We start from the raw sequence: 14763 nt of genomic DNA on the forward strand, positions 1-14763 counted from the left end.
AAAAGATGAGCAGTCTTATAAAAATTATATCCCTAACCTATTTCCTACTGCTTGCAGAACAGCTGCTTCAATTTCGGAGGTGCTAGTACATTTGGATAGAGCAACATTGCTGGTGAAATGTTGCCCATTAAGTAGTAGATATGTGGAGGTGAAAAAAAAAAATGCTGTGATATTTTGCTTTTTGACAAATAGAAAACCGCTTCAGTGATCTGATGGGAACTTTTTATGAGACAGCCTTAAAAATTCTATTCTATTTATGCTCTGAGATACCTATTTGTCACTGTTTCTATTTTGTTGGACTAAAACTAGCAAGAATGTGCATAAACTGTAGAAAATGCCCTGTAATGAACTTCTGTCTTAGCTCTTCACTTACTCACAGGAAACTTTCAATGCCTATTCATATACTGTATTTTGGATAATCCCAATTTTTGCATATATCTACTTAAAATCACAGAAACAAAAAACAAGGAAAAACCCCCCAAACCTCTTTGAGATTCAGAAAAAGTACTTCTGCCCTGTTGTAAACCTAGTTTTCCTGGAGGGGATTTGGGCATTACTGGCCTGGACTGGAAGAAGGTTAGACTAAATTCACTGACTGCTACATGTGATCTGATCAAATCAAAGCCTGTGCCCAGCATTCTGAGTCTTCTGGAGCAGTGGGTTTAGATGTTCTTGACCAATGTCCCTGTCTCAGGGTGGGTGGGTGCTTTGGCTTTTTACTAGGTCAACTTTACGAGCAAAAAGTTTCAGTTCTGTACTTCCCAGAAGCTGCTCTTAAGCTGTAGTTCAGCATCACTTCAGGCTCTTTGAAACAAGAAACTTTGGGCATCTATTCTTACATACAACTGCTGAGGAATAAACATCAACTCATCCTTAATGTTGCTTGTGTCCACAGTGTTACTGTGTCTGTAACAGACTCAGTGCTTCTTGATCGAAGAGTTTGTTCAAATTTACATGATTAAACACTTGAAGTATCCATTCTCTCTCCAGGCTTAAATGTAGACAATTAGATTGTATTTACTGGGTATTCATATTTGATCAGTTGGTTGGGGAAATGCAGAATAACTCATTAGGCAGAATTTATTGTTTACCTACCTGTAGTTTAGCCTGAGAGGGAGGTTTTGGAGCTTCACAACTTAATTATTCACCAACCTGTTTTCCATCTGACAAGGAGGGGGAGGCATCTGCTCCCGTCTTTTACATTATAGTGTTTCACATTCATTTTTCTTAGTTCACCCATCATTAATCATAGGAGAGTCTCTTGGGGAAAAAAGGTTGGCGGAGGGAATTGCAAAGTTTATGCTCAGAGAACTGGAGGTACTATATTATCCTTGCAACTCGATGTATAGAAACCAATAGATTTTCTCCCAGACAATTTGAGTGGTCAATGAGTTCAAGCAACCTGCTATAGTGATGGATAGTTCTGTGTGTTACAGAATTCTAGCTCATGCAAAGAAGATAATTCTCAGTCTCAACTCTAGCTTGTTTTGGGAAAGATTTAGGGAACTCCGTGGGCAGAAATAGTAGAGGCAAAGTATCGGCAAATTGCAAGTCTCTTGCAGGCTTTTTTACTTTTTCCACAATTGTGTGCCTTGTCAGTCCACCTCTTTCCATAAACCTACCCATAATATTTGTGCTGCTTTAAAGGCAGAAGCATAGTTGACAAGTGTTGTACATCAAAATGACTCTGATTAGAGAATAGGGGGTATAGTACTGTTATTGCAGCGGCATTGCTTCTATCTATGCATGTCTGTCATCTTTCCTTCTTAAAGCTCTTCATGGTTTTCATAAAGAGGAGTCACAGAGTATTGATCCCTTGAAGGTATAGGACAGGTCAAAACTGTTCCTTTGAAGTTTAGTTGCCTAAATGTAATGTAATTCATTTGCGTACGTACATACATACATAGGTAATGTATTCACTTAAAGGCTCTCGGTGATGTAGTAGTATAGAAACAATGCAAAAATAGAAAGCCAAGGAGTGAATTGTGCAAAGCAGTGAAAATCGTAACGCTGCGGTTGGTCCTTTACTCCCAGTTCACGTGTTGGATGTGAATAGGCTTAATGTGACCCACTTGAGCTCCACAACTTGAAGCCAAAATACTTTGCTGTTATCAGACCTTACACTAATTCCCAAAGAACTGCATTACACTGCAGTTTATATTTATAGTTAGTTGTTAGGAAGAAATAGAAACATATCAGAGACAAAACTTGGACCTGATTCTACAGTCCTTCAGTTTTCTTAGTCAAGCAAGTAGTTCTTTTGGTCCTGAAAAAAAGTCTTTATTAGTTTGCAGAACTGAAGGTCTAAGCTTAATTATTCTTTGAAACTGAATAACATTTGAGTTTTTTTGGGAGCTATTAGGGATTTCTTAGCTGAATGCTGGTAATGAAGCTAAAATTAAGCAAGGAAACCAAAAAGCATTGTAAAGGACAATTTGTATTTAATGTGCAAAATAAACAGAAGTAAACCACTGAAGTAGTAAAATGATGTTAAGGATTTGATGTGAACCTGCATGAGCGAGGTAATTAAGTCAAGAAAAGGACATAAAGCAGTTTGTAAAGAGATTGCAATTAAAGTGTCACTAGTACTATTTCTTTGTACTTAGAATAAGAAACAACTATTGAATTTTAAATCCCAGTGGAGGTAAATGTAAAGTTTATAGGTGACTACCATATGTGCAAACTATCTAAAGGGCTTATGATATTTCACAAATGGGCCCTTTTGGGGAATAAATGGAAAACAGCTATTTAAAGTTGTAGGCTGTGTTACCTAGTTCTTTGGGTCTGAAGAGAAGTTTAGATAGTATAAAGTCTTCTGAAAGTTTAATTGTTTAATTTTGGACGACAGCTCCTTTGTTACAAGTTTCTCCTTCTCTTTTTCCACACAATGCATGGAGTGAATGCTCTAGGTCTTCTTGCAGAGTAAAAGCTTATTAATGAGACTAGTGTATGTACAAGCTATGCCTCCTTCAATGGCCAGTGTTGAAACTTCCAACAAATCAGCAAAAACGTTTAAATGACACAAACAGTGGTGCTGGGAGAGAAGTTGGCAGGAAGAGAAGATATGGATTTTTCTACTGCCGTGTGCTCTTGCCTATCCCTTTGTATTTGGAACTGACTGTTAATTGCATGTTAATAATTTCATACTTATTTCTCTTAATTTAGCAATTGTCCCAGTTTGTAGCGAAATGTAAGGAATAGGAATTGTTTGATGTTATTGCTTGGAACCCAAGGTCTTTATCAGCTGGTCAGACTTCGAAACCCCGTAGATAGCTACATTTTCAGATGGTGGATTTTCAAGGATTCCTACAGGATCTGTAGATAAGACAGACCTGATTGGTCATTTGAAGTTTTTGCTGTTATCAAAAGAAAATGTTTTAATGTTTCTGACCTTTTGTTTGAGGCAAAAGTGACTAGTAATACAATGGTAGTGCAAGAATCTCCATGATGTGATGAGAAAAAGAGCAAATGACAAACCAAATCACCCATAGCCAATTTTCTCCCTTTTTCTAGCAAGGGAGGAAATTGATTCAGAAATGTGTGTTCGTTCTGACAGTGACAACATCTACATGCATGATATTCCCAACAGCCTTGAAGTCCAGTCATTCTGTATGAAAAGCATTTATGCGATAACAGCCTAGATTTTTAGAAGACAATACTGACACCTCATCTGAAAGTTTTCTTTCTTTAATTGTATTCATTGGTGCCTAGAGAAGGACTGGCTTAAATGCATTCTCCAGACTATTCAGGAATGTGAGTAATTTAAAGCAATGGAAACTTAAGCCGATAACATGGGTTGTTAGTCTGAAACTTTTTTTAAAGTTGATTTGCTAAATATTCAATTTCATTTTTTTTATAGGACCTTAGAAATCAACTAGAGAAATTACATGGTGAAATGACTGAGAAGGAAAAAGCAGTTGAACATCATTACAATATTCTTTTGAGTGAAAGCAATCAGAAGTTGCAGAGCCAAGAACTAGTTATCAAGCGGCTAACAGACAATGTCAATCAAAAGGATCTACTGCTTCAGGTAGGTAGACTTAAGTTAAAATGAAAAATGGAAAGTTATCATTTGCTTTTGTATGAAGAGTTATTACAAAATCACATTTGTATTTGAAATCACTGTTGGCTCTGATGGTAATCCTTCCCTTTCTATAATACAGTATTTGCAGAACAGACATATAATTACAAAGTGTGTGGCATTCAACAAGATTTCTTGTTAGGGTTTTATGAAGCGTGTGGACAGAGGAGGAAGAAAGCTTTGCTAATACTTATGTAGGATTTTCACTGTTGTGGCAAGTTACTTAAAAAAGCTCTGAAGTGCCGATGAGTTTCAGTTTGTTGTGCAGAAACCAGAAGCTGAGGAATAGGTATAGATGGTGAAATAGTCTTTTGTTTGTTTGTTTTTTTTTGGGCCCGTTCGAAATAAAGTGTGTGTGAAGGGAACTGCCTGAATGTTAATGGACTCCTGCTCGATTTTTTTTTTTTTATAGCTGGAGGTATAACCCTGAAAAGTACTGATGGTATTCAGGGAGCAATGCAAATGCAAAGAGTAATAGTTGGGGTTACTCTATACCTAGGGACCAAAGTGCATGCCTTAACTTAATTTTTAATACTTAAAGGGCTGAATAGCTGGGCAAAGTTTCTGTTTGGTCTTTTTTAGCTTCTACTATGTTAAGTTCAACTCTTCTTTTGCAAGGTAAGTTAAGAATATATCCCAAAGCATCCTTGGATATTCTCCTGGACTTTGTTTGGTTTTCTGCTTCGCAATATAAAACTAGAGTAATTTCTGTAAAACTGTTTCATTGTTTTCTTTTGTTAGAAACTTGACGGAACAGTTAAAGAGAAGGATGCAGAATTGCAGGAGCTCCTGAATAAGTACAATAACCTTCTAAGAGCCAATGAAGAACTTGAACTGAAAAATGAGGGCTTACTAAAGGAAAAATATGCTGCACAGTCTCAACAGTCAATCATCAAGATAGTCAGAGAGTTAGAGGTGAGTTTTTCGTAACTCTGATCATTTGCAGATAAATACTTTGACTTCAAATTGAACAGAATTTTGACTTTGGCTTCAAAGCTGCAGGCCCACCTAGCAAGTACTGTTGACAAGTTTTTGAATCACTTGCTGACTCCATCAGTGTATTTTTTGTTATTGTGTACAGATTAGTGAACAAATAAGCTGCTTTTTCTTGTCTGTTTTTCTGTTGTTTGCAACCTAGTGTGTTAACATCTCCAAAGCATCAGGCAAAGTAAAAAGAATTAGACTAGTACGTACTAATGATGGAGGAAGCTAATTTGTTTCTTTAATAGTATATCAGTCATTAATGAGATTTTTCTCAAGGAAGTTGGAAACAAATGGAGCCAACGGGAAGGGAAACGGAGTCCTATGCCACGTTCTGAACACACTAGTGATGAGACACTTTATATGTTATGGGCACTACTATTCAACAAGCAAGCACACTTTGAGTCAGGGGTTATTTGACAAGGTAAAGGAGCTGCATGGCTGTTTGCCAGGGTAGCAGTGCAGAGTGTATGGAAGTATATATGAATATACATGCAGAGAAAATAAAGTCTGTGAAAGGCTGAGTAGAAATTTGACCTCTGTAAAACAAACTGCAGTGCACGCATGTGACTTCTATCACAAAGGCACCTGAGAGTGATGGCAAATCATACAGAATTAATGAAAATCAAACGCTGACTTTCCTCTGTACAGCCCACTCCAATGCAGGTGTACAACCAGGAGAGAGGAGGGTGGCAGGCGAAGTCGTGCATGGTAATGACCCAGAATCCACCTTCTAATCACCTTCTATTCTCTATTGCCGGTTCACTTGGTGATTGTGAACAATACCTAATCACAACCCATTGTCCTCGCAGCTCAACCTCTGTGTCAGATATCTCCTGTAAGAACCCACTTTGGCATATTAATCGTAAGTTTTTGGACACAGATTATCCAGAGCTCTGCGCTCATTGGCTGCCTCGGACTCTTTGATGACTTTACAGTGCTGCACCAACTCAACAAACGCACAGCTGGATCCTCCCCACCAGAGAGAGGAGAAACTGGGCTCTTCTAGCCTCACTGATCTTTAAAGTTGAAGAAACTGAATTGAGAGATGCAGAACTTTCTGTCTTTCATCATACCTTTTTACTTTATTTTAATGTAACGATAAATTTTAAAGTGACCAACATCCAAAGCTCTGTTGGGTGCCTTGGCCAGACCAGGGAAGATAAATGACAGTTTCTAATTAGACTTTGAATTCTTGAGCCACTGTCAAGGGCTAGAGAGAGAGTGTGCGAGGGCACTGATAATTAGGTTACTCATGCAACTGCTGACTCTGGTGTCTATGAAGTCTCAGAATGAAATACATTTTACAGACAAGGAATTTAGAAATGCAGTGGACTCCATGTAATTTTGAAAACTTTAGCTGGTTTTGTGCTCAATGCTCTTCTCTCACAACCAATACTCCTATAGTTACAAAGCTCTTTTTGTTGAAACATTTGTTAGGTAAATATATAAATAAATATTTCTAAAATTTTTTTTTTTAGACCTTTGTGGCTCACTTTAGTACTCAGAAAAGCAGCAAAATTGAGAAAAGTTGCTCTTAGTTCAGTCCTTGAGCTGTGCTTCTGGGTTCTGTTGTGTTGCACGTGTCATCTTGCACACAGCGTACACTGCACTAGAGGGCCACAGTGATCTGAGTTTTAATTCTAAATTGATTTCTGGAAGTGTAAAAAGATTCTTGGATTTGCTGTAACGTAGCCTTTCCAGGATGTCTGTTTTTGGGAAGGGGAGCTTATATACATCTTGAAGCAGGAAATGTAGCTAGCTGGTACACTGCAAGGCAAGTGGGATGTTTGTGCAGACACAAGGCACTTTCTCATTCCTGTACCATCAGCACATTGTTTGACTTTGCTTATAATTGCTCCTGTATCTAGGGAGTTAATACTCCCTAATAAAATTGTTAGTGATTGCTTCATTTATGGTAGACCGTACATAAAGATTACTGCAATGTTAGAGAAATTACCAGATTCTGGTGCGGATGGATGGATGGATGGATGGATCAGGGATGAGGTGTAGGTTATGGCTTCTCTCAATCATTCATCCTCTAACCTTCAGAGATTTTGAAATGGTCCTGGTGATTGTTGTAAGCAAGAGAGTATTCAGTGAGGCAGCTGGATATTGTGACTTTGCCAGTAAGTTATTTATCGTGGAGGTATAAACCTTTTACTTTCATTGCTTACAATTTGAGAAACCTTTAATGAAAATAAGTTATGTTTTCCACCACTTCTGCTTAGCAATAGTATTTCAGACTTAAATATAGACTTTAATGTATTAGATTGCTTCCTTTCATGGGAATATAAATCTTTCACTGCAATATGGTCCTGGATGTCTTGCAGCTATCTCCTCTAACACATTTTCCCTCACACCATGTGTCAAGAGGTTTAATGTTTCATTAACTCCCACAGCATTATGGTCTATTTAAGTTACAGAGCTGCCTTATGTTTTGTGTACCATTGGGGAGTTGATTGGAATAGTTCACTCCTACGCTTTATTTAGAAATGACAGTAATAATGTACCAAAAAAAAAAAAAAAAAAGAGTTGTTTATGCTGTGTCTTCTTATCCTTATTATTCATGAAAGATTCTGAAAAATCAGGAGCACTTCTTCATGGTTTTGCTAACCTCTACCCAGCTATTGAATTTAGAGTTCATAATCATTTGTGTATGGTCTGTGGCATTTGGAATTAAGAAACAGCTCATGTCTCCCATTATGCAGAAAAAAAAAAAAAAAGAGTTGGGAAGATTTCGTAAGCTTACTGAGATTTTGGTGCAAATGTAGAACTAAATTAATATGTGAATTCTAAAAGAAGCCTAGGGAGCCGGAGGATGGTTCTGTGTGTAACGCTGCTTAGTTAACGCCGCAGCGATAAACCCTGAACAACCGGTGACAACCGTTATCTAATTTCTGTACCGTAAACTCTTCAGAGTGACATTGCTTTGCCAGTGCTTTGGAAAGAGCTTTTAATTAGGGTATAGTTCTGTAGTGTCTTCAGTAATAATTGCAAGGCTTGTATGAGACATATGGAAGAGTTCACTAGAACTTTTAACAGTCTGTTAACTGACTAAATTAAGTCAAAAGATTTATTCCTTCCCGTTGCTTTCTATGGCACTGATCAGTGTCATTCTGATCAACCTTTTTCCAAGTTAAATTGCAATCTGTGTGTTTTATGTTTAGTGACTGTTCTTGGAGGGCTGAGATTCCAATACATTGATAAGACTCCTTAATTCAGGCTGTAAGATGTACCTTTTAACATTTTTTTTTTTTTGGTGAGTTTTTTTATTAATTGACTCTGGATCACCCACCTCCATCTGCTGGCCTTTGTGTTTCTCGGTACTCAGTCAGCAGAAGCCTTTGCTGTGGGCTCCTCCTCTGCTCGTCTAGATAATAAACTGGATCGGAAGCTCAGTATTTTGCACTTCATATACAGAATGGTATTTAATGTATGAATTGCACTGGAACCTGGAAACGTTTGTTAGAACACAGGTACCATTAGGAAGGATGGTAGATGAACGTGATGCAAGTGCACAAAGGCAAGGTCGCTTCTCCAAAGACTCCGCAGCGTTAGGTGGTGTAAGCGACTCTTTCTGCAGTGAGATCTGACATGCAGATTACCTTCACGGGAGTAATTTGATCAAAACTTGATTACACTTGCAAAATATTATTTAACATATTTGCTAGCATACTGTGAAGTATGAGTGTAAATAATTAAAAGTAAACAACAGTTGTCCTTGCTTTTGTACTGTTTACTTTGCAGAATACTGATTTTTTCAAATTAGCAGAGTCTTTGCATCGTTAGTGTGAATTAACGAGATTCTACTGTAGCTGAATTTTTGTTCCAATTCCTTCTTTAGGAAGGAATTGCAATTGGAGTAATAACAGCTGCTTAAAACTCCTGGGTGTAGATTTCTTCCTTGTTAATGATCTCTTCACTAATGATTTAGTATCTCTTGAGAGTTTAGTTTCCAATCTTGAGGTTGTAATATGGAGAAAATAGAATTACCTTCCATTTTTTGCTCTCCAGAGTTGTCTTGTGGTGCTAGAGCCGTAAACATTCCCCCTTAGCTGTGGCACTTTTTAAATTCTTCCTTTCAGTTTTCAGCTGAAAAAAAAAACTGAGAGAAGCAACAAGGCCTAGTATTCTTCTCAAACAGAGACAGAATATATGTGTCTGACATTAATACATCTAAATTTGCTGTAGATATCCCGGTTATTTTCTCTTCTGAGATGGCTGATGGAGATATTTGTATGTAATAAGTGCAAGCAAATACTCCTTTAAATAGCTGCGTTTCTTGCCTCCCGCTGGAAACGTGGCTGTGTGGTTGGTTTGGAGTGAAAAAGTCTTGGGAACTTAGTGGATCCTTACTGAGAATGTAGCAAAAGAGTCTGGATTTATTCTAATAATAATAATAATGATGATGATATTATACCTTCTGTGAGCAAGACTGCAGGTAAACAATTTTCTTTTCTTTGCTCAAGTAAAGAAGCAGCTTGCGGTGACCCGGCTGAGTGTGCAGAAAGCTGACTCAACGTGTGTGTGTCTGACATGTTCATCCTTTGTCAGCTCGATACAGTCCTTTTTTGCTCAGAAGTGGAACAGAATTTGCAGAAACCCCTCTTCTGAAGAAAGCCTGTTTTATCCAGAATATGGAGAGGGCTGTTGGGACGATGTTCTAAAATGTGTGCTTGGAGTTGGGCTTCTCAGCTTCCCTTTCCCTTCTCTGAAACAGCTGCTGCCCAGGTTGTTCCTGGGTCACTAAGTTGTAAACTTTGGAAATAAGGATGCTGGGGGGGGGGGGGAGGGTGTTTTAAAAAAGCAAAATGTCAGGGGCAGGGGGGGGGGGGGGGAAAGCTTTTTAAACTATGATAAAAATGATGAACCAATGTTTAGATATGTGACTCAGGGTAGGACAATAGCAAACCACTATTTGCCTCCTGTAATAATAGCTGGTTTTAAGTATCATGAATAGTTCCAGATTCATATTAGGCTTTGGAGGTGGGCAGTCCTGTTCAGCAAATTTGGATTTCTACTTCATTCACGTTTTCTTTAGAACACGGGTGTACACATAGTTGTAGACATGCAAACTTCAAAATGACGTTGTAAGCTTAGTGTGTTCTTGTTTTAATTTAGGAAAATAAAGAAGCTGAATATGAAAAGCTGATCCTTGCTTTAAGAAAGGAACAAAATATTTATTCTACACTAGTGAAGACCTTCAAAGAATCAGACAGGTAAATACTTTTTCTGTTTTGGTGGAAAATCTAAACTCAAAGGGCAAAAGTCAGAAGTTGTGAAAAAAGATGCAGCTTAACTAGAGTGGTGATTATTTTGTACTGGCCAATTGTTCCTAAGACATAGACTAGCTGTGGGAGTCTCCTTAAAAGATAACTATTTTTGTAAGTGGGGTAATATTAGTTAAATTATTTGAATGTTTCTGAAAGTATTTCTATTTGGATTAGAATCTCAGATGAGCCAGATTTCCAAAGTAAGCAGCTGGATTTTCAGATCTACATGTCCTGTGTTGGAATACAGGGGAGGAATCAAATCACAGTGACTGGAAGATTTGGCATGGTTTACTCCTAAAATACAGATAATGCTTATTTTAAAAGTGGCACTGTGAGAATTTTGGTGAGAATATAAGCCAGTAAGATTTTGGAGAAGGCTGAACAAAACAGAACCATTGACATTTGTATCATATGCTTTCAATGTAAAGTATTCAGAAGTATGGCAAGAGCAAGTGTATTTTAACCTTTTAAAATCAAAGAACACAACATTTTAGAAATAAATCTCTGGCCTACTTTGTATCCTATTATTGCTTGGCAGTTGAAAATAAGATGTTATGATAAAATAAAGAAAACTCTTATTCTTTAGTGAAATAAATTTAAAAGTTTTATAAAAAAATTACTGTTATAATTGCAGATATGTTAACTAGGTATGGGCAGCATTTGGGTGCTAGTTCTTGACTCTGCCTTTCTGAAGGCAGTGGCTTATACCTGCCAACTTTGGGGGAATGTGTGTTTGCATTTTGCAACTGGTTTATAGACCACTATAGTTTGGAAGCCATAAAGTGAGTTCCACTAAAGTAGATGAGATCTGGTATTTGAATTAAGGGCATTAATAGTGATGCCAGCTTGTGCTTGGCCACGGCTCAGAAGCTCTTTTAAATATTAGATTTTTCATTAGAAATAGTGATAGAAATCAGATTATGGAGATTATTTCTTGTCTCTGGGGAAAGAGCAATAGCTGTTGTGACTTTTCTGTTGAACAATCACTAAAGGAAGAGGCCAGTTTGTTTCAGTATTTCCTGTGGAGGGTGTGACCTGCCACTGGAACACGTTCTGCAGGTAAGGCGATTGTCAGTGCTCTGTGTAGTGATGACAACGAAGTTACATAGCTCCGATACTAGTTTTTCTAAGAATATCTTTCAAATGAGGAAAATTATAACTGTAGTTATAATCATGAGGGTAATAGGAGTTTTCCAATTAACTTCTGTAGAATCAGGAGCAGGATCATTAGTTTCGTTATCTTGATCTGGAGTTATCGGATGCACAGAGGATGTGCAATGATTCAACAATAGGGCTGGAAGTTGAAGGCAAGTCTTCTCATTTCTCCCCCTTGTAGTTTTTTGGTCTGAGACACGCTGTAAATCTCATCAAGGAAGACTTGAACCCTCAAAGTTCTGGGGAGCTGATAAACAAGCCCTGCAGATAAATTCAGCTTCCTCATTTGTGCAACTGCCATCAGCAGTGACATGGATTTTAGGCAAACATCTGTTTTCTTGCTGACATATCTTCTTTTAGGCGTTATTTATTTTAAGCAACCTAGATGGTTATTTTTCAAAATAAGCTACCGGATGTCAGGACCAAGACATTTCTTGTCTCTCCAAGCGGGGAATCAGTGCTTTTTCTTATAAAACTTTTAGCTCATGAAAAGGAGAAAATGTGCTTACTTAGCTTCTAGTAATGTGTTGGTATGTTTTTATTCTTAATTTCTTGCTGAGCATTTCAGAGCTCTTTCTTCAAAGATATTCTTGAGCGAGGGAGAATTGGTTAAAGCGACAGTTTCTCGTGCAGGAAACACTGACAACAGCACGCTTGTCAGAAGACAGAGTCTTTTCATACATGCTGTCTCTTAATTAATGCATTTCTACAATATGCTGTTATTCTAATGCAAGTATGATGTGCTGTGTGTTCCTGTATAGCCCCCTGTAAGATGGATTTAAATTTTTTTTTAAAGATTCTTGAATTCTCTGGCATTTAGTGCAGTGGATTGTAAATTCTACAGCAGTTTAGTTGATCTTAAAACACTGACATTCTGAGTGAAGTAAGTGTGACAATAAATAATACAATGATTTCAGTAACTCCTTATTTATTTGTTATTAAATCCAGTTTATTTAATTTTATTACAATTTCAGTTTTTAGTATTCTTAAGTCTTTTTCCGGTCTGATCAGAACTGTCTTGCTGATGTTGTTGAAGGTATGGGGAAGGTCTAGCGAGGGACAGCTAGAGGCGCTGACACCGTGAGGCCTGAGGGACAGTGACTGATGCTAAAGTAAGAGCTTCAGTGGCCACCTTGGCAGAAAGCTGCTTAAAGAATTAAGTCATGTTGACAAATTGTAATTTATAAGTTTTGGCATTTACACCCCATTGAGATAATTGAGCCAATTTAGACCTTAAAAGGTCTTTTTACAGACTGTCGGATAAGTGAAGAAATAAAATAGTTGTGTCTGGGTCATGTTTTCAATGAAATGTGGGGGTTTTTTTTCTTTTTTTCTTAAGTGGAGCATTAGATTATATAGTATACTTCTGTAGCAAAGGAACAAAGTTTCCATGGTCACCATATAATGGAATACACAGAGCCATCAGTATTATGTGATGATGATATTTTTCTAGCATACTTTTCAGAAGTTAGCAATTTTGATTTTCCTTAAGAAGAATTACACAGGAGTTGGCTGGTAGGATATATCTGTCATGCTTAAGCTGACTTAGGAGCAGCACAGCTCAAAACAGCATGAAAAAGACATATATGTAAAGATTTAGTCTTATCTTTCTATGTAGGGATTTGTTTATTTTAATGCATCAAAATGATGTGATGAAAAACAGCGATGTCTGGTGTGAAATGGGGTCTTTGTTGAAGCCTGGATGTAGAAAAGATGCTGAGGTGCACAACAAAGTGTTTTGAATTGAATCTTGAAGATATTATTTTTTTTTCAGTATAAATAGCTTGCAAACGGAACTAAACAACATTTTCATGTTGCGAAAACAACTAGAAGAAGATGTTTTAGCTAATCGGAATCTACAGAAGGTCTTAGAAGATCAGATTAAGGACATGAGAAGCCGGCAAGGTCTGTATCCATGTGCAGCTTATCCCTTTTCTTGATCTTCTTGCACAAAAGAAAATTGGTTTTATTACAGTCAGTTTGCTGGGCTGGAGAAGAAACGTTTGAGAGTAGAAAAAGGTGTGAAAAACTTATTTTCAGCTTTCTGTGCTGAAAATTATTTGGAGGATTTGTAACAGAATGTCTTTGAGCAATCAGGGCGTATCCAGAGGAACAGCTTTTCTCTTTCCATGCAGTCAATGTTAGTAATTCTATGGTAATTCTCCTGCAGTGATCATTTCAAGCTGCCTACAATTTTGCATCCATAGAATTTACTGTATTCTGCAGAAGTCAGAGATCACTTTCTGACCATGGAATGTAATTATTTCACAGTGCTTTGGTAAAGAGCTTGTGTCTCAGGAAATGGCCAGCGTCCTCCTAACAGAAGAAGTATTTCCAGAGACAGAAAAAATCACTAGAGGTTTTGTTATTGTGTAGTTCAGAAATATTAGAGCTTTTAAATACAACTTTTCTTCTAGCTTTTTTATGGTGCTACTTTGGATGTGGTTTTAGTTTATACTTAGATATAGAAAAGAATAATGTAAGTGAACGTTGTTAAATATAGTTTACTGCATATGTACAGATGTATGTGTCTTATTCCATAGGGGATATATAAATAGCAATAAAGCCTGTTCACTTACCCCTTTAAACATAGATTTTCAATTTTAGCATCACTCCCTTGACAGCTATGATAAGTGACAAAAGGTAAGCTTCTGCCATTTCAGAGTTTCTGAACTCAAAAGCACAGAGATGATGAACAACCAAGGTCAGCCACAGGGTTTTGTGGATACTCCTGGGTTCTCAAGAAGAGTTGTGTTGAGGGTGGGGCTGCTAGGAATGAAAATTAGGAATCATTTGTGAAGCTTCGAGTCCTTGCTGCTTCGAGTCCTTGCTGCAGCCATGGGATCGATGTCAGAGCTGGGAGTAGGATCTGGTTGTCTCTTCTTTGTCCTAGTTTAGATATGCTTTCTACCTGTCTAATGAGATACATTTATAGAATTAACTGTCATCTATATTGTAAATGAACAGGTGTTTATTGAAACGTAACAAATCATTCCTGCAGTCATAGAGGAAACGAATAAGTAGCTATTTTCAATTCAATGTATGCAATCCTTTGACCCAAAAAGCAAAATAAATTCAATAACTTTGTTTAACCTGGCTTTTCACCTTGAGACCTTGAGTTCATGTTCGTAAAAATAATAGTTAAAACAGAATAACTATTCATACCTTACTTATCCTTCCTAAAAATTGTTTCTAATTGTAATGCTAAATAAGACCTTGAGTTCATGTTTGTAAAAATAATAGTTAAAACAGAATAACTCTTCATGCCTT

The 14763-nt window shown here is 37.3% G+C and overlaps 1 protein-coding gene across 1 annotated transcript in view; it reads left to right on the forward strand.

The window, feature by feature from the left end:
* The window catches only part of CDK5RAP2 (CDK5 regulatory subunit associated protein 2), a gene marked incomplete at its 5' end in the record, with an annotated part of 64024 nt that overhangs the window by 6232 nt on the left and 43029 nt on the right, over positions 1 to 14763 (forward strand). The window contains 4 exons of the mRNA XM_010082893.1: positions 3860 to 4030; positions 4823 to 4996; positions 10187 to 10284; positions 13268 to 13398. Coding sequence (XP_010081195.1) covers positions 3860 to 4030; positions 4823 to 4996; positions 10187 to 10284; positions 13268 to 13398 — 574 coding nt within the window. The remainder of the gene's footprint in view (positions 1 to 3859; positions 4031 to 4822; positions 4997 to 10186; positions 10285 to 13267; positions 13399 to 14763) is intronic.

The sequence above is a fragment of the Pterocles gutturalis genome, unplaced genomic scaffold, assembly GCF_000699245.1.
Source record: "Pterocles gutturalis isolate BGI_N339 unplaced genomic scaffold, ASM69924v1 scaffold7145, whole genome shotgun sequence".
Lineage (NCBI taxonomy): Eukaryota > Metazoa > Chordata > Aves > Pterocliformes > Pteroclidae > Pterocles > Pterocles gutturalis.